Raw genomic sequence first — 22,498 nt, 5'->3', positions numbered from 1 at the left:
CCAGTAGCCCTCTTGCAGGCTAAAATTTGGATAGATGCCAATGTTTCCAAATAGATAGAGGTAAACACAAAAAATAAGCATATATGTACATATATACAAACAAATACACCATAAAAGACTCCCCAACAGCTAGCTATTAGGAGGGTAAACACCCTAGGAGTACCACAGAGGGAAGGCGGGAGGTAATCCTGACTGCAGATGCTATCCAGTTCGGACATCTACATTTATGGTAGGTACAAAACTGTACTATGTCCTTCATGGATGCATCTGCAGTCATAACAAGTGGGTAGAATACCATAGCCAACTAGGGAGGAGGATAAAAGTAGATTATGGTGTGTTTAGGATCCCTTGCAGTACAGCAGTGGCAAATCCTGCTCGGGATCTGGAATATAGAGGCAAATTATAATGCTTGGCAAATGTATGCACGGAGGTCCAAGTAGCCGCCTCAATAATGTCTTTGGTTGCCACTCCTCGTAAGAAGGCTGTGGTAGTGGCTGTTGCTCTTGTAGAATGAGGTCTTATGTTCTGTGGAATTGGTTTTCCATGGAAGGAGTAACAGTATCGTATGCAATTTCCTATCCATTTGGAGATTGTCTGTTTGGAAATAGCTTTTCCTTCCCTTCCTGTTGCATAGGCTACAAAAAGTTGGTCAGTCTTTCTGATATTTTTTGTTCTGTCCAAGTAGTAGCGTAGCTGTCTATGTACATCCAAGGTATGCAGTATTCTTTCCCTCTGTTTTGTGGGTTGGGAAAGAAGGTAGGTAGGTGGATTGCCTGGTTTAAAGATACTCTGGATACCACCTTGGGCATAAATGTAGGATTAGTCCTCATGGACACTATCTTGGTGGAAGATTAGGAAGGGTTGCACTGCCATTAAGGCCTGTAGTTCTGAAACCCTCCTTGCTGAAGTAATTGCCAGTAGGAAGGCAGTTTTCCATGACAGGTGTTGTAGGTCTGCTGTTGCTGCTGGTTCAAAGGGTGATAGTGTCAACTTTTCTAGCACAAAGTTTAAATCCCAAGCTGGTAATGGTGGTTTCCTTGGAGGTTTTACATTCTTGATTCCTCTGAGGAACTGCCTGAGCAAAGGGTGCGAAAAAACAGGTGGATCAAAGCTGTATTCTGCTGAAATAGCTGATGCATGTATCTTGATGGAGGAGTAGGACAGGCCTGAGTGAAGAAGTTCGGCCAGATACTCCAGAATGTTAGGCATATCTATGTTTGACACATCTTTTCCTCTTTCCGTACTCCAAATGACAAACCTTTTCCATTTTCCAGCATAGTTCCTTCTTGTTGAAGGTCTGCGTGCTTCAAGAATAATGTCTTTAACTCTTTGGGAAAGTTCTGTATTAGCTGCTGCTATGTGATGTTCCATGCAGTCAGTTGCAGCGTTTTTAGGTTTGGATGTATGATGCTGTAGTTGTTCTGAGTTAACATCAAAGGCATCAGGGGTATTGGCCACATATTGTTCCGAGACATGCTCTTCAGTAGTGGGTACCAGTGTTGTCTTGGCCAGTTTGGAGCTATCAGGATTATCCTTGGACGTTCTTCCTTGATTTTTAGTAGTACCTTGTGTATCAAAGGAAGAGGTGGGAATGCATATGCTGTTAGGCCTTTCCAGTTGAAGGAGAGTGAGTTCACTTTCCATGCTAGTGGGTGGAATGTCCTTGTGCAGAATTTTTTGAGCTGGTGATTGAGAGGTGATGCGAATAGGTCTATCTGTGGCATTCCCCATTTCTTTGAGATGGTCTTGAAGATGTCCGGGTGCAGCTTCCATTCGTGGGCATCCGAAGTGGTTCTGCTTAATATGTCTGCTAGAGTATTGTCTTTCCCCGGTACAAATATGGCCTGTAACTGAATGTTGTAGCTGAGTGCCAGGGTCCACAGCTCCAAGGTCATTCTGCATAGGGGGTATGAGTGCGTGCCTCCCTGTTTGTTGATGTACCACATGACTGTGGTGTTGTCTGTCCTTATCATCAACTGGCCCTCTGAGGAATGGTTTGAACTTTTGGATTGCCAGTTTTACTGCCAGCATTTCTTTTAGATTGATGTGTAGGTGAAGTTGATCCTGTGTCCACAATCCTTGCACGCATTTGTCCAGCATGTGGGCCCCCCATCCTAGGTCTGAAGCGTCTGTTGTGATGGTCTGGCTTGGTTGACATCTGCGAAAGGGTAGGCCTGGGTTTGACTGGCATGCCTGAGCCCACCATAGGAACTCCTGTTTTAAGCATGGAATTAGTGGGATTTCTGTTTCTAGACTGTGTCTGTGTTGGGACCATAAATTCTTTAGGTACCACTGTAGTTTCCTCATATGTAGTCTGGCAAATGGGACCAAGATTATGCATGATGCCATGAAGCCCAAGGCCTGCAGAACTTTTCTTGCTGTTAACTTGTTCAGTTTTGTTAGTGCCAAGAAGTAAAGAGGAAGTTCTTTTGTTTTTCTGTAGTCAGGAATGCCATTTGTTGTACTGTGTCCAATTCAGCCCAAGAATGTCCTTGTTTGGGATGGTATCAGCCTTGACTTTTGTAAATTGACTGTGTATCCCAGTCCTTGTAGCAAGTAAATGACCCTTTGTAAATCTGTTGTCAGCTTGCTTTTGTTGTCCCCTTGTAGTAGGCAGTCGTCCAGGTATGGGTAAATTTGAATTCCCTGTAGTCTGCAATGGGCGATTACTGATGCCAGGCATTTTGTGAATACTCTGGGCAGTAGATAAGCCAAAGGGCAATGCTGAGAATTGATAGTGCTCTGATCCTGCAAGAAATCTGAGGTATCTTCTGCAGATTGGTCGAATGGGGACGTGCAGGTATGCCTCCTTGAGATCTAGAGTTACCAGCCAAGACTCCTTGCCCAGCATGGGAAGAAGTTGCTGTAGGGTCAGCATTTTGAATTTTGGGACAATGATGTATGTATTTAAGGTGGACAGGTCAAGAATTGGTCTCCAACTTTTTCCTTTCTTGGAACTAGGAATAGTCTGGAATAGAACCCCTTTCCTTGTTCTGCTGTTGGCACTCTTTCCACAGCTCTCATGTTTGCTAACTCCATTATCTGGCGTAGAGCCTCTGTTTTTGATTTGGAGGTAGATTTGGCATTCCTCTTTTGACTGGTAGAGTGTGGAAGTGAAACCGGTAACCTTGATCTATGGTTTGTAAAATCCACTTGTCTTTTGTTATGTAGTGCCAGTTCTTTGAAAATAAGGTTAGCTTTCCGCCTAGAGGAGCTGCTATTTGTTCCCTGGTAGGCGGAGTTAGGATTAAGTCACTGTGGTTGTGCTGATGTAGTGGCAGTGGCTGTGTCTGTGCCTCTGTTGTTACCTTGCCACTGTCGTCCTCTGTAGGCCCCTCCTCTGGATTGGTTTCTGCCCCTGGAACGTCTATTCCTGCCCCTTTGAAATTTTGTGGAGTCAGGAAAGAACCAATTTTTGGCAGGCCAGTTCCTGCTAAACCTTGGGGGTTGAACCTGCAAGAAATCTTTGACAGTTTGAACAGATTTTGCCTTTTCTTCCATTTTCTTCATAACCTGCTGGGCAGGTGTACCAAACAAACTTGTCTTGTCCATAGGAGCATCTAGCAACTTAGCTTTAACATGATCCGGTAAAGCTTGTTCCTTTAGCCATGCATGCCTTCTTATCACTGTGCCTGTCATGGCTGATCTAAATGAAGCCTCTAGTGCATCATAGCCACATTTTAAGGAATGGTTGCTAACTTGTTGTATGTTATTTACCATCTCTAATACATATTTCTTATCAAGAGATTCATCAGTGGTTAGTTTTTCAGTTAACTGATCAAGCATAAACTCTTGGTATTGTATCATGTGAAACTGACAGTTTAAAGCTCTAGCTGAGAGAGTAGCTGAAGTGTAGACCTTTTTACCCCATCTGTCTAATGACCTTGCTTCCCTTTCAGAAGGAATAGGGTTTTTAGCTGTGGTCGCGGCTACTGCCTTGGGACCCTGGGATATAGTTTCTGGGTCTGCAAGAGGGGCCTTGTAAAGGTGGTGATGAGTATCTGGCACCCTGTAAAATCTGTCTGGTTTGGCAGGGGCTGGGGTAAAGAGTCTGGAGGAGCAAACATCATTGAAAGCATCATCCACCACAGAGAGAACAGGAGGTATAGCCAAGGGCCTGTGCTGTGGGAGGTGCAGAAAGGTTCTAAGTCTTTTTCTGGAGTCTGAAAAATCCTGTTGCTGCCATTGGAACTGTTCTCGCATGGCATGCAAGGTTTCCCCAAAGGAGAATTCTTCTGGTGGAGAAGCAGCTGGAATGGATTCTTCAGCATCAGAATCTTCAAAATTGGAGAAGGGAGCCTCTGGCTGGTCAGTTATGTCTGATTCATCAGCAGAATCATCAGAAGACACTGGCTCAGGGGGCTCTGCCCTAGGTCTCTTCTCTGGGGCTGAGAGGCCCTGTCTGGGTGAGATTGAGATCCTCTAATTAAAGAAATTAAATCTTCTGCCAAAGAAAGCATTTGAGAACTAGAAGAGGGCCTGGATGTGGGGGGTTTAACAGGCACTGATTTAGTAGTCTTGGCTGCTTTAGCCCTGGCGAAGGCCTTAATGGACATGGCTGCTGGAGGCCTAGCAGCACCACGTGCTGGGGTAGAGACATCCAAGGGGATGGTGTCTGATAAGTCAACCACCGTAGTGGGTACAATTTCTGAGGTCGATTCAAGAGTTATAGCAGGGGCCTCAGTTGTAAGAATAGGTTCAGCTGTACTTTGATCAGTTTTCTCGGTTTCGCGAAACCGAGACACTCGCGATTTGCTTTACCGTGGTTTCGCCGAAACCGCGGACCGCAGTGTCGGTCTTTATCTTTGCTTTTGGTAGATTGGGTAGTCTGAGGATCCGACGGCATAATGTACGCAAAATCAGTACCGAAAAACTGTTCTGCAAACTCCGACCGGCGCCTAAGCGTTCGTCGGTTGAAAGAGGCACAGGCCGAACAGGCTGCTACGTCGTGGGCTGGGCCTAAACAAGGCAGACAGTAAGAGTGGAAATCTTTATGAGGTATTTGTTTCCCACAGGTTAAACAATTGTTAACTTTTTCTGACATCGGCTGAGGCAAGAAAGAGTCCCCACGGGTACTTAGCTTTAGAAGTCTTCGAAGTAGTATTCGGTAGAAGTAATCTCTGGATCCGACCGACCGGCACTTGCGAACAGCTTCTGCTTCGGGCGCCGCGCGGCAAGAAAGACTGAGGAAAATGGCGTCGGCTGATGCTTTTATACCCGAAGACCAACAGAGATGACGTTGGGTGGAGTGCGACATCAGCCGAAGCCGGACCCGGACTTTGGAATCCGGCCGACTGCAGGGCTGCCTGACGACAGGACAACCCACTTGTTATGACTGCAGATGCATCCATGAAGGACATCTGATAGTGCATAGAGCCTGCCCTGAAATGTAGACATTTCCTGCAAGATTCCCTCATGGGGATGTGCAGATAAGCTTCTTTTAAGTCTAGGGTGACTTGCCAGGAGTTCTGCTGTAGTGTAAGCATTTTGGGACCACCAGGAAGGTGATGAGAATGGACAGATCTAGGATAGGTTGCCATGAGCTCTCTTTTCTGGGAACCAGGAACAGTCTGGAGTAGAAACCCTGTCCCCTTTGCTCTGTTGGAACAGGTTGCATAGCCCTGATACTAAGAGAAAGTACTTGCTTTTGAGCCTCTGCCCACTGGTTTGGAGGAAGGTCTGGCAACCTGCTTGAGGTTGGCTGCGAGTGGAACTAGAATATGTATCCCTGGGATACAATGTTTAGGATCCATCAGTCCTGGGTAATCAGCATTCAGTTTTTTTGCATGCAGGGCGAGTTTTCCTCCTAGGGGTGCAAGTACTTGGGCATGGCTGGGAAGGATGATAGACACGTCATTGTGAACTTTTTCCATAAGGGGGTGGCTTACCACTCCCTGTTTTTGAGGTGGGAGAACTCCATTGCTTAGATCTCTGCATACCCTGAGACTGCACTTGGTGGTCTGTTGCCCCTGGGTTTGGACTGAAGGTCTGGGAGGGACTGGAAAGTACCAGTTTTTTGAAGCCAATGCCTACTGAATATAGGTGGCTGCACCTGTAAGAAATAGTACAGTTTTGTACCTACCATAAATGTAGATGTTTGAAGATCTACATTGCTGCAGTCCTTACACTTGGGTAGTCCGCTGTCCTCGGTCGGCCCGAATATCAAAGTATAAGGCTGACGTCGGTCAAGGCGCTTAAGACTGACATCAGGACGTCAGGGTACAAATGCGCATGACCGACGTCATATCCTCAGTCTTTTCTTGCCCCAGATGTCAGAAGACCCTAAAAAGAAAGGCCAAAACCAAAAGACAACAAAAAACAACCAACCACCCTTGCACTAATCATATGTACAATATATACAATATCCACAATATTTACAACCCAAACCACACCACCACCTCTAACTACAGAGGGGAAGGAGGGAGGGTAAATTGGACTGCAGCAATGTAGATCTTCGAACATCTACATTTATGGTAGGTACAAAACTGTACTATGTTCTTCATCTCACATTGCTGCAGTCCTTACACTTGGGTAGAATCCCAAAGCAGAGGTAAGGGAGGATGGCAAAACTATAAAGCATTAGGTGCTGCCAAAATGCCCTGTAATATTGCAGTGGCAAAACCAGCCCTAGATTTAGAGTAAAGAGGAAGGTGGTAATGCTTAGAGAAAGTATGCACTGAACTCCAAATGGCTGCCTCTAAAATATCTTTAGTTGCCACCCCCCTTAAAAAAGCTGTAGAAGTGGCAGTAGCCCTAGTGGAATGAGGCCTAATCCCAGCTGGAATCTCCTTACCATGATGGAGATAACAGAAAGCAATACAAAACCCAATCCACTTAGAAATAGTTTGTTTTGAAACAGGCTTGCCCTGAGAACCCAGAGCAAATGAAACAAATAACTGCTGAGACTGCCTGAACCCTTTAGTTCTGCTCAAATAATATCGCAACTGCCTGTGTATATCCAAAGTGTGCAAAATCTTCTCCCTTTATTTTGGGGGTTTGCATAAAAAGTAGGCAAATGAATAGTTTGGTTTAAAGCCACACTAGAAACCACTTTAGGCATAAAGGAAGGATTAGTGCAAAGATACTCTGTCCTTATGGAAAATTAAGAAAGGCTCAACTGCCATAAGAGCCTGTAATTCAGAAACCCTTCTCGCAGAGGTAATGGCCAACAAAAAAGCAGTCTTCCATGATAAATATTTCAACTCTGCAGTAGCTGCAGGCTCAAAAGGTTGTAGAGTGAGTTTCTCCAACACAAAATTGAGATCCCAAGCAGGAGTAGGAGCTCTACGTGGGGTCTTATATTCTTTGCCCCTCTAAGGAATTGCTTAAACAAAGGATGAGAAAACAATGGTGGGTCACAGTCATAGTGAGCAGAAATTGCTGCAGCATGAACTTTAATAGAAGAGAAGGACAAACCTTTGTCCAGTAACTCAGCAAGATATTGAAGAGCCACACTTAAATTAGGCTTAGAAACATCAAATTCCTTTGCTGCACTCCAAAATAAAAATCTCTTCCATTTATCTGCGTACACTTTCCTTGTACTAGGCCTTCTGGCCTCCAAAATAACATTCAAAACTTGCTGTGGAAGCCGACACCCTCCAGGGTTTAAAACCGAATATGCCAGGCTGTTAGGTGAAGAGAGTGAAGTTTGACATTGAGTAAATGACTGTTCTCCTGAGACAGCAGGTGTGGAATTGAAGGCAAAGGCCATGGAGGCTCCCGTACCAGACTCATCAGTAATGGGTACCAGTGCTGTCGAGGCCAATCTGGAGCTATTAAAATCATCTTTGGCTTGTCCTGTCTGACCTTTAGGAGTACCTTTGGGAGGAGAGGCAGAGGTGGAAAGGCATACACATGAAGATTGCTCCAATTGAAAGAAAGAGCATCCACTTTCCAAGCTGTGGGATGAAACCTTTTTGTGCAAAACGTTGGCAGCTGGTAGTTTAGTGGAGAAGCGAACAGATCTATGTCTGGAGTTCCCCATGACACTGTCAATTTCTGAAATACATGAGGATCCAATTTCCACTGTGGGGATCCATAATTGTCTGCTCAACACATCTGCTAAGGAGTTCTGTGCTCCCGGCAGAAACCTTGCCTGAAGATTTAGCTGTAAACTGAGAGCAGTCTCCCACAAAATCATTGCTTGTCTGCATAGAGGATAAGAATGTGTTCCCCTTGCTTGTTGATGTACCACATGACAGTTGTGTTGTCTGTTAGAACCAACACCTGCCCTGGAAGAAGTAAATCCTTGAAAGCTATTAATGCAAATTGGACTGCTAACATCTCCTTCAAGTTGATATGTAGATGTTGTAGTCTGGCAGGCCACGTGTCTTGTATCCACTTTCCATTTAGATGAGCTCCCCAAGCTTTGTCTGAGGCATCTGTCGTTAGAATCTGACTCGCCTCTGGCGGGTCACAGAGAGTCCCTTGTTTAGGTGACATTCCTGAGCCCACCACAAAAATTCCTTTTGAATGCAAGGTATTACCTGAATGACAGTGTCCATATCTTGGCAGTGCTGTGTCCATACATTTTTGAGATACCATTGTAGCTTCCTCATATGCAGTTTGGCATTGGGAAGCACCAGAATACAACATGCCATGAACCCCAAGGCTTGAAGGACTGTCCTTGCAGTCAGCCTGGACTGATGAGACAATTGATGGAAGTAAAGGGAAAGATTCTTTTGTTTGTCCGGGGTCAAAGGCCATCTGGGATGCTGTATTCAGTCTCACACCCAGAAAGCACATGTCCTGAGAGGGTACTAGACTGGACTTTATTTCGTTCACAGAATACCCCAGGCATCTTAGCACTGCTATCACATATTGCAAATGATGAAGTTCGTCCCTTCCTTGAGCCAGAATCAGGCAATCGTCCAAATAAGGATAGATCTGTATTCCTTTTAGCCTGAAGAAAGCTATCACTGGAGCCAGAACCTTCGTGAACACTCTGGGCGCAGTAGATAAGCCAAAGGGCAATGCAGAGAACTGATAATGAGAAGTCCCAGCCCGAAAACGCAGATACTTCCTGCAACTTAGCCTGATAGGAACATGAAGGTAAGCCTCCTTGAGATCCAGAGTCACCATCCAGTGATCTTTGCCCAGCAGAGGTAAAAGCTGTTGTAACATCAACATTTTGAACTTGGGAATGTCCAGATAAGTGTTGAGGATAGATAAATCCAAAATTAGTCTCCACGTGTTCCCCTTCTTTGGTACTAGGAACAGGCGAGAATAAAATCCTAGGCCTACTTCTGGCAGAGGGACCGGCTGTACGGCCCCTATTTGAAGCAGCAGAGAAATTAGTTTGTGAGCCTCTATTCTTTGCTGAGGAGGAACGTCTGGCATGCCTTTGAAAGGAGGCAAGGTATGGAAATAAAACTTGTAACCTTGGTGTATGATATCCAATACCCATCTGTCTTGGGTAATTAAACTCCAATTTTCCTTGAAGAGTGCCAACCTTCCTCCCAAAGGTGCTGCCAGACAAGAAGGCTCTGGCAGCTGAAAAGGTGGGTCATTGGGCCTGTTTACGAAAGGACTGGCCCCTGCCCTCACCCGAAGACTGTGCAGGTGAACTCCCTGTTCTAGGTCTGAAAGAGCCCTGAGCTCTGCCCCTACCACGTCTAGATCTACCCCTAGACTGTGAATCATAAGAAGGGTACGTCCACCCCTTAGCAGGCCAATTCCTACTAAATTTCGGAGGCTGAACTTGCAAAAAATCTTTAACAGTCTGCATAGACTTAGCCTTGTCTTCCATTTTCTTTAAGACTGCCTCCACAGGTGAACCAAACAACACATCAGACTGTAAAGGAGCATCTAAAATCCTCGTCTTAACATGGTCAGATAAATTCTGATCCCTCAGCCAGGCGTGCCTGCGAAGAACTGACCCAGTGGCAGCCACCCTAGACGAGGCCTGTACAGCATCAAAACCACATTGTAAAGAGTGCTTACCCAGCTGTTCAGAAACATGTACCAAATCTTGTAATTCTTTACACTCAATACCTTCCGCCAGAGCATCAACCTTAGACTTCAATAGAGAAAGAAGATAGTTTTGATATTTCAACATGTGAAACTGGCAATTCAAAGCCCTCATAGCTAAGGTGGAAGAAGTATAGACTTTCTTTCCCCATCTATCCAAAGCCCTGGCCTCTTTATCTGGAGGAACCGGATTTTTTACAACAGAGGCCTTGACACCCTTAGGTCCCTGACTAACAGTTTCTGGGTCCGCCCTAGGACTCTCATAAAGATATTTATGAGCTTCAGGCACCCTGTAATACCTGTCCGGTTTAACAGGAGCAGGAGGCAAAGAATCAGGATTAAGTGAAGCCTCTGCAAACACATCTTCCACAACATCCAGAACAGGTGGTATAGCCAATTCCTATGCTGGGGTAAAAGCAAAAATTCCCTAAGCCTTTTCCAGGAATCAGAGAAGTCCTGACCTTCCCACTTAAAATGTTCCCTCATGGAATGAAGAGTCTCTGAAAAAGAAAAATCCTCTGGAGGAGAAGCAGAAGGAGTAGAATCATCCACATCAGAATCAGAATAAGGAGAATACTCCTGCAAGTCTTCAGCCGAAGACTCTGAAACATCCGAAGCCTGCTCAAAACTCCCCAACTCTGGTTCCACCCTAGGCCTCTTATCAGGAGGGGGCAAAGAACCTCTAATCAAAGTAATTAAATCTTCTGCCATTTTAAGCATGTGCTTCTTGGGCACAGATCCTGAAGAACTAGGAGTGACACCAACAGAAGCTAAACCTGGCCTGCCTCTGGGAGAAGCCTTAGAAACAGAAGGAGAGGGCCTAACCACCCTAGGAAGGGAGGGAAGTACAGTAACCTGAGAAGCCCCTTCAGCCTGACCTGCCTCCTGAGAGGCCACATCCTGCAATATCAAAGTCTCCCCCTGGGACTCCAGAGAAGCCTCTGGCGGAACCACCGGTTCCACTGACGCCTCTAAAGAACCGGCGTCCGCACGGACGACTCTTCTTGCCTGGGTTTAGCTGCTTTGTCTTTGCGCTTCTTGAAGAAGCGGCCGGAGCATCCGACGGCATATTATAATTGCACCGCTTCAAGACCAACCTGGCACAATCTAACCTTCGCAATAGTGCGCTTATTGAACCTAGCACAAAAGCGACACCCAACAACGTCGTGCTCAGGCCCCAAACAAGGAATACACAAAGTATGATAATCTCTATGCGGTATCTGTTTCCCACAAGAAATACAGTTATTCACTTTTTCTGACATCCGGTAAACCACTGAGGCAAGAAAAAACTAAAATATTCCCCAACGGGGTACTTAGCCAACTTTGACTCTGTCTGAAACTCCGAATTCGAAAAATTTCAGAACGCCGAACGGCACTTGCAACGCTGCTTCTGCATCGGACCATGCGGAAAAAAAGACTGAGGATATGACGTCGGTCATGCGCATTTGTACCCTGACGTCCTAATGTCAGTCTTAAGCGCCTTGACCGACGTCAGCCTTATACTTTGATATTCGGGCCGACCGAGGACAGCGGACTACCCAAGTGTAAGGACTGCAGCAATGTGAGATGAAGAACATCTAACAGTTAGCACAGATTTAGCTTTTTCCTCCATCTTTTTAAGAACTTCCTTTGCTTTTGTGTCAAACATTCCTGGTTTAATGGGGCATCCAGTAATTTTGCTTTGACATTGTCTGACAAGATTTGTTCTCACCCAAGCATGCCTTCTCAGTACAGACCCCAGTGACAGCAACCCTGCAAGAATTTTTTAAGGCATCAAAACCACACTGCATGCCTTCTCAGTACAGACCCAGTGACAGCAGCCATGCAACATGCTTCTAAGGCATCAAAACCACACTGCAAAGTATGTTTACTAACTTGGTTTGCAGAATGCATTAACTCTTGCAAATCTATTTTCTACATAATCTGGAAGCAACAACATTTTCCGTTTAATTAGTTCCATAATATGCTGCTGGTACTTCGACATGTGAAACTGGCAATTTGAAGCCCTTATGGCAAGAGCTGCAGAGGTATATACCTTCTTACCCCATCTGTCTAAAGCTCTAGAATCTGTCCGAAGGGGTAGGGTTTTTGGCTGTAGTAGCCTTAATACCTTTAGGTCCCTGGGAAATGGTCTCTGGACCTGAAGTGGGATTCTTAGAGAAATTTGTAAGAGTCAGGTACTCTATAGTACTGGTCAGGCTTTCTAGGAGCTGGTGGTAAAGTATCAGGAGTAAGACTGGATTTTCATGAAGACCTCTACAATATCCAGAACAGGGGTAATAGCTAGAGACCTGTGTTGAGGCAAGTCTAAAAATTCTCTGGGTCTCTTTTTGGACTGTGGGTAGTCCTGGCATTCCCAGTGGAAATGGTCTTAAGGTATGCAAGGTTTCACCAAAAGAAAAGTCCTCTGGAGGAGAGGCAGCAGGGATGGAATCCTCTGCATCTGAATCCTCATAGGTAGATAAGGGAATGTCCTGGTAATCAGAGGGATCAGAGTCATCGAACTCATGGCATTTAGAATCGGAAGGAAAAATCAATCCTTTGTCTTTTAGAGGGGGAAGGCTGGCTTCCCCTAATTAAAGTTATAAGGTCTTCAGCCATTCTAAGCATTTTTGTGCCATGGGAGCTTGAGCATGCGCTTTGCTTGTCTGTTTTCTAGGTGTAGTGCGAACTCTGGATCAGAGAAACACTATAGTTTTAGTCAGAAACAAAGACCGTTTAATTCGAACATCGGAAGGTCGGAATACACTATCAGAAGCCATTGCCTGCACAGCAGCTCCGGACTCATCACTTCTATCATCTTGTCGAAAGACAAAAATGTCGAACTGCAATATGATCGTAAATGCCGGACATCGAAATTGTTCTTGTGGGGGGCTGTACCCCCCACACTCCCCACCAATTATATATACCAACTCAGAGATAGCACTACAGTGAGGAAAGGGCAAATTACCCGATCCTCACTGTACCATGATCCCGCAACACTTTCGATGTATGGCATATGCGATATTGCCGTTCAACATTTTCAAAATTCAATAATGTGAAGTAGACCAGGACCCATCCAAGGTAGAGACATCCACAGGTTCCACAGTTGAAGCATCTCGCAGCACACCGGACTCTGAACGGGTCCTCTCGCAGCACACCGGACTCTGAACGGGTCTCAGCAGAGGCCTGCTAATCTGTAGAAGCAGGTATCAGGGGCTGCGAAAGTGCCTCACCGAGTATCGGCAGACTGGCGACGAGCTTAACGGAAGTGTCAGCAGTTCTGGAGTCATGCGGTCTCTGTCTTTCCTTATGTTTTTTCAGATCGGTAGTCAAATGGCTTATCGAAGCCATTTCAGAATACAGAGAATGAGCGAAAAATTAGCGACAAAGATATCCCGATGACTAATAGTTTGGGCATTAAACAAGGCACAAAACCGACAGCAAAGAACGTCACGGTCTGAGCCTAAACAAGCGTCACAGTAAGAATGAAAATCTCTTAAGTATTTGCTTTCCACAGGCAAGACAATTGTTAACTTTTTCTGACATCAGTTAGAGCAAGAAAAAAGGATCCCCAATGGGGTAGTTTTAGAAGACTTCAGGTTTGAAACTCGAACAACAAAATTTCAGGTAGCTGCCAACCAGCACTTGCTAACTGCTTCAGGCTCCCGCGCGGCAAGAAAAGCTGATAATAATGGCATCTGCTGCATGTTTTATATCCCTGACGTCATGGAAGAGGCGACAGCATCAGATGCAGAAAACCCAAGATTCTGGCATTCGGGCCAACTGAGGGCTACCTGCAGGCAGACAACCCAAGTATGATGACTGCAACAGTGAAACACGAAGAACATCTGCCGTGTGTGTGTAGGGAAGCATATGGGAGACCCACAGAGCAGATGTGCTCTACAGCCTGTAAGAATGGTAGGTCAGACTGCACAGGGACCATCAAGTTGAACTCCTTCACATACTGATTCAGAAGACAGGTCTAGAGTCTGAGGTCCAGAGGTTTTTCTTTTTGGCACCAAGAACCAAGTAAAATACAAACCCTCTTTGGTCTGGACAGATCTCTTGGATGTCTCATTAGGAGATTGTGCACCACCTGGAAGCACAACCCTCTTCTGATAGGGTGGCACTGGGGTGGACTAGAGTACAGATGACTGGGCAATTTTGAAAATGGTATAGAGTAGCCTCTGTATATAATTTCCCTAATCTATTTCTAATGCATGATGGCAAGCCACTCAGTTGAATGCAGAGAAAGATGTCCCAAGACGGTTTCAAACTAGACAGTCAGTCAACTGGTCAGGGTTCATACTAATGGCACCCTTGAGAGGATCCACTGCAACCTTGCTGGAGTGGGCCCACCTCTGCCTCTTTGCTGGTGATTACAAGAGAAATTCACTACCACAGGATCCTCTGTTGTACTGCTGCTGGCCTGGAACTGCTAGAATTTACAAAACAGTTCTGGCATGCTTCTAGTTCCTCTGACAGGATTTCTCAGAGGCTGAAAGATGAACCCCAGCATCAGTGCACATCTTGCTCACATTGGCAGTCTGTCCTTAACTTTCTGCGCAATCAAAAGAAGCATTTATTAAAACCATCTTAAAAGTATTCCACAAGGTCTTTAAAGAGAAGTCGGGCCCCATGGTGCACTGCATGCCTGAATAAGCTGATCTTGTTGCTCTAGCCACTGCATTTCACAGAAGACAGACAGCGTGGACACAGGTTGCCACCTGGGTTTCCAGCTGCTTCTGCAGGCCAACCATGGGCAACTGCTTCACAGTTTCCATAGCTCTGTCTGCTAGGTTCCTCAGAAATCTAAATCAAGAACTACTCATGCACATCAGACTGATGGAAAAACTTACTCAAAGTATATAATCTACTTCCAATATCAGTCATCTGTGAATTTTTATTATGAGGATGGAGAGCCTAAGCAGCCTCTGGGACCTCACTTCTGATGGCCACTGAAACCACGATGGAGTCAACATGGGATACCCTTGCTCCAGTTACCCATCCTTTGGGAGAGGAACAACACTGTCAAGGCTATTGGGTATAGGCTTGTCTATACTCAACTACCTCAACAAATTAGAACAAACCTCCATCTGAGGGTGGTACCACCCAGACTGCTAGGAATGAAGAAAGGAAAGTTGTGTAAAACCATAGATGTTCTTCTCTTCCATGTTGTAGTACTACATGTGGGTTTACCCTTCTTCCGGCCCAGTTTCCAAAGATTTTCAGTCCCTCTGTTTGGACATCTGATGTGGCAGCAGGAACGTGGACCATAAAAGTGACGTCTGTACACACCAGCCCTTAAAAATGTACAGCTGTGTACACTTACCATAAATGTTAGGAGTGTATTCACTGTTGCAGTCATCATATTTGTATTATCCCTGCCAGGGTAGCCCTCAGTCGGCCCGAATACCAGAGGCTTAGTATTTCTGCGTCTGTTGCTGTCGCTCCAGGACTGACTGCAGGTCGTCAGTAGTATAAAGTAAGGCAGCCGCCATTACATCAGTTTTTCTTGCCCTGCCAGGAGCCCCCAAGTGCGAGCCAGGATATGGTGGAAGAACCCCACCAGTAGAAAGTAAATACCAAAAAGTCCCTTGTAATAAGACCGAGAGAAAGGAGGATACAGGAAGGGAAGCCAGGACTTTAAGAGGTAGGGAGGGCTGTGCGCTATCTACTCCCTTAGCCTGAATCCAGGTGCAGAACCTTTTCCATTTGTCAGCATAAGACTTTCGAGTGCTAGTGTGTCTGGCCTTGCGTACAACATCTAGAACCTGTTTACTGAGATTGTCAGCTTGTACAGTGGTCAGGGAATAAGCCAGGCTGCCAAGTTGAGGGTCTGCAATTGGGGAGGCATGAATTCTCCTTCCCTCTGGGTCAGGAGTGTTGGGATCAGAGGGAGATGCCATGGTGGCAGAAGGGACAGGCTGCACAGCAGTGGGTACCCAGTGCTGGCGTGGCCAAGTCTGGGGCAATCAGGGTTGCCTTTGGTTTTTCCTCCTTTATTTTGAGCAGTACCCTGGTAATGAGAGGTAACGGGGGAAATGCATATGACTTACTGGAAAGATAGAGCATCCACTTAACAGACCCTGCAGTGAGGCTCCCTGGTGCAGAAATGGGTAAGCTGATGGTTGGAGTGGGAAGCAAAGAGGGCTACCTTCGGGGTGCCCCATTTCTGAGTTATAAACATACCTCTTAACCGTACTGAGTTACTCGGCAAATTTTGGTTTTAAAGGACAATATTGGGGTGCCACAAATTCCCAAGTGGCCCCCTTAATTTCCAACCTCCCTGGGAGGAGGGAGGTTTAATTTCTATTTTTTTTTTTTTGTGGTCCGACCGGACGTCATCACGTGCAGCCAGCCATTCGTTAATTTAAATTGTTGCAGAGTTGGACCAGCAGCCAGGCAGTGTATGCATGTCTTTATTCCTTCAGCCAGGTAAAGCAAAAAAAAAAAAAAAAAAAAAAAAAAATAGGCACAGTGTTACAGGTCTCAGTGATGGATAGTTGATGTAGTCTGCTGTGTATTTTTATTTTGGGTTGTAGGCTTATTTGTTACTGACAAGTGATTTATTCTGCTTCAGGCGAGTCACTGAGCTGGTTATACTTTTTAGGCCGCGATTTTATTGCATGTGCGGTGTGCCTGACAGTAGAAAGTTTAAAAATGCATGTAAGTGGGCATCGGTTTAGGTGATTATTTCAATAAATCAGTTTTCTTGTACATTGTTGTACTCCCCTGTGTATTGGGAACATTAAGATTTTTAAAGCCTTTTCATGAGTGTAATTTCAGCTGCTTAGTTTAAGGTATTGTTCTCCTGCATTTAATTTACAAGAAAGTGTAGTTAGACTATTAGTTGTGTCTTCATTAAATTACCAGAGCTGTCGGTGCCCTGAGTTTTGTTCATTGACTGGTATGTGGTAGTGGCATTCTTGTATGCTAGCTGGTTTTAGTCTGAGGTTGTGAAGTAAATGCTGACTGCTTTTGAACCCCCCCGATTTCCCATAAGATTGTGCTATGGTTGAGCAGGCCTCTACATTAATGTTTCCATTTCTTTTGGGTAAACAGTTTATATTTACAACTAATTTGCAGTGCATGGATTTGGTGGGTAAATATCTTTTGTTGGACTGAGTGTAGTCATCTTGTAAGTTGTAGGCATTTGCCTGTTAAGGGTATGCATAAGGTACATGCTGTGTGCGACTTGTACTACTGTAGGATGGGTTGGATGTAGTTTCCAATTTAACAAACAGGGATTTTGGATTAGTTAAAACTAGTTTTCAGCAACAACCCACCATAACCTTATGTCAATTGATGCAGTGTTGTGTTTTTGCTGATATTGTTTAGATTTGATCTTGGGCAAATGAGTAGTAACCTGGTATAGTCATGTAGTGTAGTGCACCTGCTCCGGTATAGCGATTGGATGCAATGGGTGGGTGGGCTGGGTGCTATGGCTGAGGCTCCTTGCAAAAATGTTTTTAATGGTGGGAATTTCTTGTAGGGAGATTGTATTTGAAAATATTCAGACTAGTGTCACACACTTATAAAAGCTGCTGTTGTAGGACCATGGAAGCTTGAAGGCAACATTCAAGTACCAGACTCAAGAAAATTCCCCCATCACCATTACACACACATTACCAAGAAGGGAAAACATGTTAGACTGGAGATGAATTTGAGGAAACCTAGCCAGTTCTTAAGGCTAGTCTTGAGAGGTTAAGCTATTAAGCTGAAACCAGGTGTGTGCTCCTGAAACCTTTGCTTACATACTTTGAGAACTGAAAAACCAATTGTGCTCTGAAACCTTTGCCAACCAATTCTTTGCGTGCTGAAACCTTTGCTTGCATATTTGTAGAAACGGCAATCAACTGCTGAAATCTTTTTGAATCCTGTTAATTTTAGCAAGGTGTGTGTGTGGTTTTCTGGCAAAAATCAGTGAGAAATGAAATCATAAATGATGACAGCCATTTAAGTTTGTCTTACTATCTCTTTCAGGGAATGCATGGTGACATTTTAACAACTTTTCTAAGATTATATAAGCAATGTTTAAAATGTCTGTTTTGGACCTTTGTCCCCCTCCCATTTTTGTGCTACATAGTTCTTCAGGGGGAAAGATGTTTAGTACCGCTTATGCCAAGTCTGTGTGTTAGGAGCAAAACAGGTAGAGTTCCTTGCTTTTCATGTAGAAGACTGTGGGTTCTACTTCCACATTTATGTAGCTGGATTGTTGATATTGTACTGTGTTGTACTTTTAAAAGGGTTGGATGCTGCAGTCCTGAGAGAATGTCCTCTTTTGGTGCAGATACCTAGTAAATATGAACCTGTTAGGTTTGCCATCCATTTCCTACTGCAATATTACTAGCTTCTCATTTTTAATGTGACATAGGCAATTTACTCAAGGGCAACAGGTACATTTACTTGTAGATCAAACAATGAAATATAAAGTTGTTTGCTAGCAGCAACCTCTTAAGTTTACAGATTTCTTTAATGTGAAATTTAGATGACTTACTTCTACAGAGATTGTGTGTATTTACTTATACTGGTGGACTGTAGAAGTACGAGCAGATTTTTATGATGGAAATGTTCTGAATTGGGCACTAGTCATTATTGCTTCATGCATTTTGTTTCATTCCTTACTGGAAAAATGTTCAAAACAAATTTAAAATGTGCTCCGACAAGTGTGCTATATTACACAAGGAATACAACTCAATTCCATCAGGAAGGTGTATCAAAAGAACAGAAGTAAGTTTCATGTGCAAGGGGGCCTATGATTTGAAAACAGCCCAAAGGTAATCTTTATCCGCCACTGGCGGAAAGTATTTTCTTTGAAAGTGGGTTTCAATGCTGTTTCAATGAATGTGAGTTTCAAGGGCAGAAAAGTTTTAATGCTAAGTCTGTTTTCATTGTGAGACTGTATTGCTTTGTTTAGCAGATGTCTTAGCGTTTGTGCTAAAAAAATAAAAGTTTTAATGAAATCCAAATAATCATTCTAGAAGTATGCATATTACAGTTTTTAGAGCTGTTATTAGTTTTATCCTTATTGGGTTTACTTTTTTATGCACATTAGTGTTTCTGGTAAATGGGGCAAAACAGTCAAGTAATGGGACACTGGTATCCCACAATTCCTTTGGAGTGGGTGGGGGTTACCTAATTATATATGCAAATTGTATGTTAATCAGCATACAGACTTGTACCTATTTTTCATGTGTCTTTGTCCAGATTTTTGATGTTTCCAGGTTGAGAGGTATGGTGACAGGTATGCATTACTCCTCGGGTGAGGTAAATAAAAGTGACTTATCCCTGCTGCTGTTTGATGACAGCTAAACAGCAGTCACTGATCTGGTGTAGCAGTACCATTATTGCAACGTACTGCTATTTGCTGAAATAAGTACAAAACTGGTATTGTTATGGCTTATGCTTGTATGTGTCTAAAAAAATATCAGATTTTTATCTGTGCACACATCTAACTGCCAGGACATGCACATTACTCTATGTATCAATAAAAATGTAGATAACAGGTAATTTTATTTCATTTCAGTGGTATGGTTATAAAATATCTTACAGAACATTCGGACACTTAAATCTTCTGGGTGTCCCATGGCCACCACTCCCCAGACTGTATAAATGGATTCATGGGGCTCCCTTAATCATACTTGACTGTGTGGGGGCCCCAAAAAGACATTTCTGGTTTGAGAAAAATTTATTAATTGCCTTATCATACCATTTAACCTGAACAGGGCTGTGATATGACCCTGTTAGGATAAAGCTAATCATGACCTCTGCTCTCAACCACACCCATTCTAAACCCAGCCCTGCTCAGACGTGCGTTTACAGAAAGCTGCTGTAGGTTATATGGGGGTGGGGTTGGGGGACTGGAGATTGTGTGGTTATTACTTTGTTAATTTTCATCACAGTCAAACCTTGGAGGTGTGCACAAGAGGTCATTATAGCTTGTGTTGGGGCTGAGGACAGTGTGGTCATTGTTTCTTTTACTTTTCTCACAGACCTCAGAGGTGTACAAAGCTCATTATACCTTGTGTAGGGGCAATATACTGTCTAGGAGAAACAAAATAAAATACATTACTGCAATCATTTTTTCACTTACTTTCCTCACCTTAATCTTAATTTCTATTCAAGCCATCATTGATGAAAAGTTGTGTAAAACTAAAAAGCTTTAAAATGCAGTTCAGAGCATATAGAAAGTTGCGGCTTGCTGAAAAAGTTGGAGTAAGATAAAATGTGAGAAAAGGAAGAAAAAAGTAATGTGCATGGTGTGGGGAACCCAAGATGGGAGGAAACATAGGGGAAGACTGGAGGGTGTGTGTGTGCACGTGCGTGTGTGGGGGGGCTGAAACAGTAGGTCTAAGGCTCCATTCTACCCAACTCCAGACCTGTACATAGCGTTGTAATGCATCACTGTTGCAACTAAATGCCAGTAAATGCCTCTGAGGTAGGCCTACATGGTGTACACAGACCTATTGTAATGTAAGAGCACTGTAGCTACAAGATCAGTCTCTGCATACTACTCCTAAAAGTTTGCAGCATGAACTAAAAGGTTGCTTAGAAAGGGTGGCAGTGACAGGGTGATACTTAGGAAGTGCCTAGGGGGCCCCCAACTTGACATTTGCTGGGGGCCCCAAAATGCTAACACCGGCCCTGACTGCAGATATGGTCAAGTATCACTTGCATAAAACCCTCACCATGACATTCAAATCACTGCAACTAGCCAATTAGTAGTATTAACATACACGGTAGCTGCAGTCAATGCTTATGTACACACATTAGATAATGTTTTACCTGTCATTCTTTGGAATCATATTGCCAAATATTTAGCATAAGCAGCAGACATGCCACAAACTTGCATGGAGAAAATTCAAAAAGAATGCAATAACTGAGTAACTCATTAAGGAAACTACATGACTATTAATCACTTCTACAATGTAACAAAACTTGGAAAACTCACAGTCTGTGGATATGACAAAGGGCGAAGTCTGTCGTAGTCTTCTTGTCCAGCTGTATCCCATAAACCAAGATTGACTGGTTTCCCATCAACCATCACATTTGCAGAGTAATTGTCAAAGCTATTAAAAAATAGTATTAATTTTACTACAAGTTCATGTAATCTACATATTACTATCCATATGTGAATGTCAACATTGATAAACCATCTTGAAATGGATGAGAATGAATTTATACCAATACTGTACACCCATCATGTGCTGCCTACAGAACATGGAAATAGCTTTAAGCACATTTTATCAAGAGTGTACTCGTTTCAAACACTGCTATGCAAACCTATTTCAAGTGTTTCATCTCTATCTGCTTTTGGTAGTAAAATTCAAACTTATGGTCTTAAGCACTGTGATACATTCAGACACAGCTTGGGGATGGTGTTTTACATCACTTAAATCGTACTACTTTTAAGTTTTGTAATTACTCAGGAGTACTGATCATCTGACAAAAACTTACTACAAAGTTAAGCATAAAACAAATAAGGGAAAAAATATTCCAGAGAATTTAAGCAGATGGAGAATGAAGCATCAACTTAGAAAATCAGTTCAAAAGGTTTATAATAAATACTTTTTGGCAAAGACTTTAATATGGTATTAAAAAAAACGTCTGCATCTCTTTCAACACTTCAAATTCTTTCCATCTTTAAAAACCTCTACTGCCCCCCCCCCCCTCCTACCAATTTGGCCATGGGCAGTCATTTTGTATTGGGCTTAATGCAAGAATTGGACTCACAGGTTGCAAATACATTAAACCACTTACAAGTACCAAATATGTCACATTAACCTAGAAGCTCAAGACAAAACATCCTAGTACATCTGTGTGGGCTTATCTTTATAAAAAATGCAAACTATACATATTTTTTCACTGTACTCTGGAACCTGGGTAACCATTTCTTTGCATGGGACTGTCCAACATGTTTTGGCAAAGCAAGGAAATACAGTTCCCGAATAACACAGAAACATCAATGGCTAATCAATCTCTGCATACACTTTAAAAAACAATGAACATGTGCATAATTCCTTACACAAAGTAAGCCAAGAGACTGCTAAACCCCTGGCATTCACCAACAAGCAATACATCTGTCTAGGTCCAAGACTGTCAAGTAAAAATGACAGTCACATTTTGCTGTAAGATAACTAGTGAAGACAGCAAAACTAAAATGAAAACCGGTTAATAGCCACTACATCACAAAGCTTTAACAGGATTAAAAATGAAAGCCATACCCCCCCCCCCCCCAAGTATTTAAAAAGCATTACAGCAAAAATATAAAATATAAAGGCAGGATGAAGACAGCAGGCTAATATAGTGATAAACATGAATGTGACATCACACAGACCATGCAAAAGTGCTCAATATCTGGGCAGTATACAAATCTATATATCCACAGACTATTTAAAAATATCCCATGTACTTCGCAGTGGTTAAAACCATCCCCGGACAAAGGATCAGGCTTACAGAATCCAGCAATTTTGGGGACAGAGCAGCTTCTTCACAGATGTTTAAATTCTACATGCCTCTGAAAAAGCAAAAACACCATTAGTGG

At 43.6% G+C, this 22,498-nt stretch overlaps 1 protein-coding gene across 1 annotated transcript in view; it reads right to left on the bottom strand.

Annotated features, from left to right (window-relative positions):
• Positions 1-22,498, bottom strand: part of LOC122800801 (ras-related C3 botulinum toxin substrate 1) — a 581,096-nt gene that overhangs the window by 262,999 nt on the left and 295,599 nt on the right. The window contains exon 3 of the mRNA XM_044070082.1: positions 20,906-21,023. Within this exon, the coding sequence (XP_043926017.1) occupies positions 20,906-21,023 (118 nt within the window). The remainder of the gene's footprint in view (positions 1-20,905; positions 21,024-22,498) is intronic.

The sequence above is a fragment of the Protopterus annectens genome, chromosome 1.part0, assembly GCF_019279795.1.
Source record: "Protopterus annectens isolate FY-2018-M chromosome 1.part0, PAN1.0, whole genome shotgun sequence".
NCBI lineage: Eukaryota > Metazoa > Chordata > Ceratodontiformes > Protopteridae > Protopterus > Protopterus annectens.
Note: the sequence above shows the minus strand (reverse complement) of the source record. Positions and strands in the feature narration are given on the sequence as shown.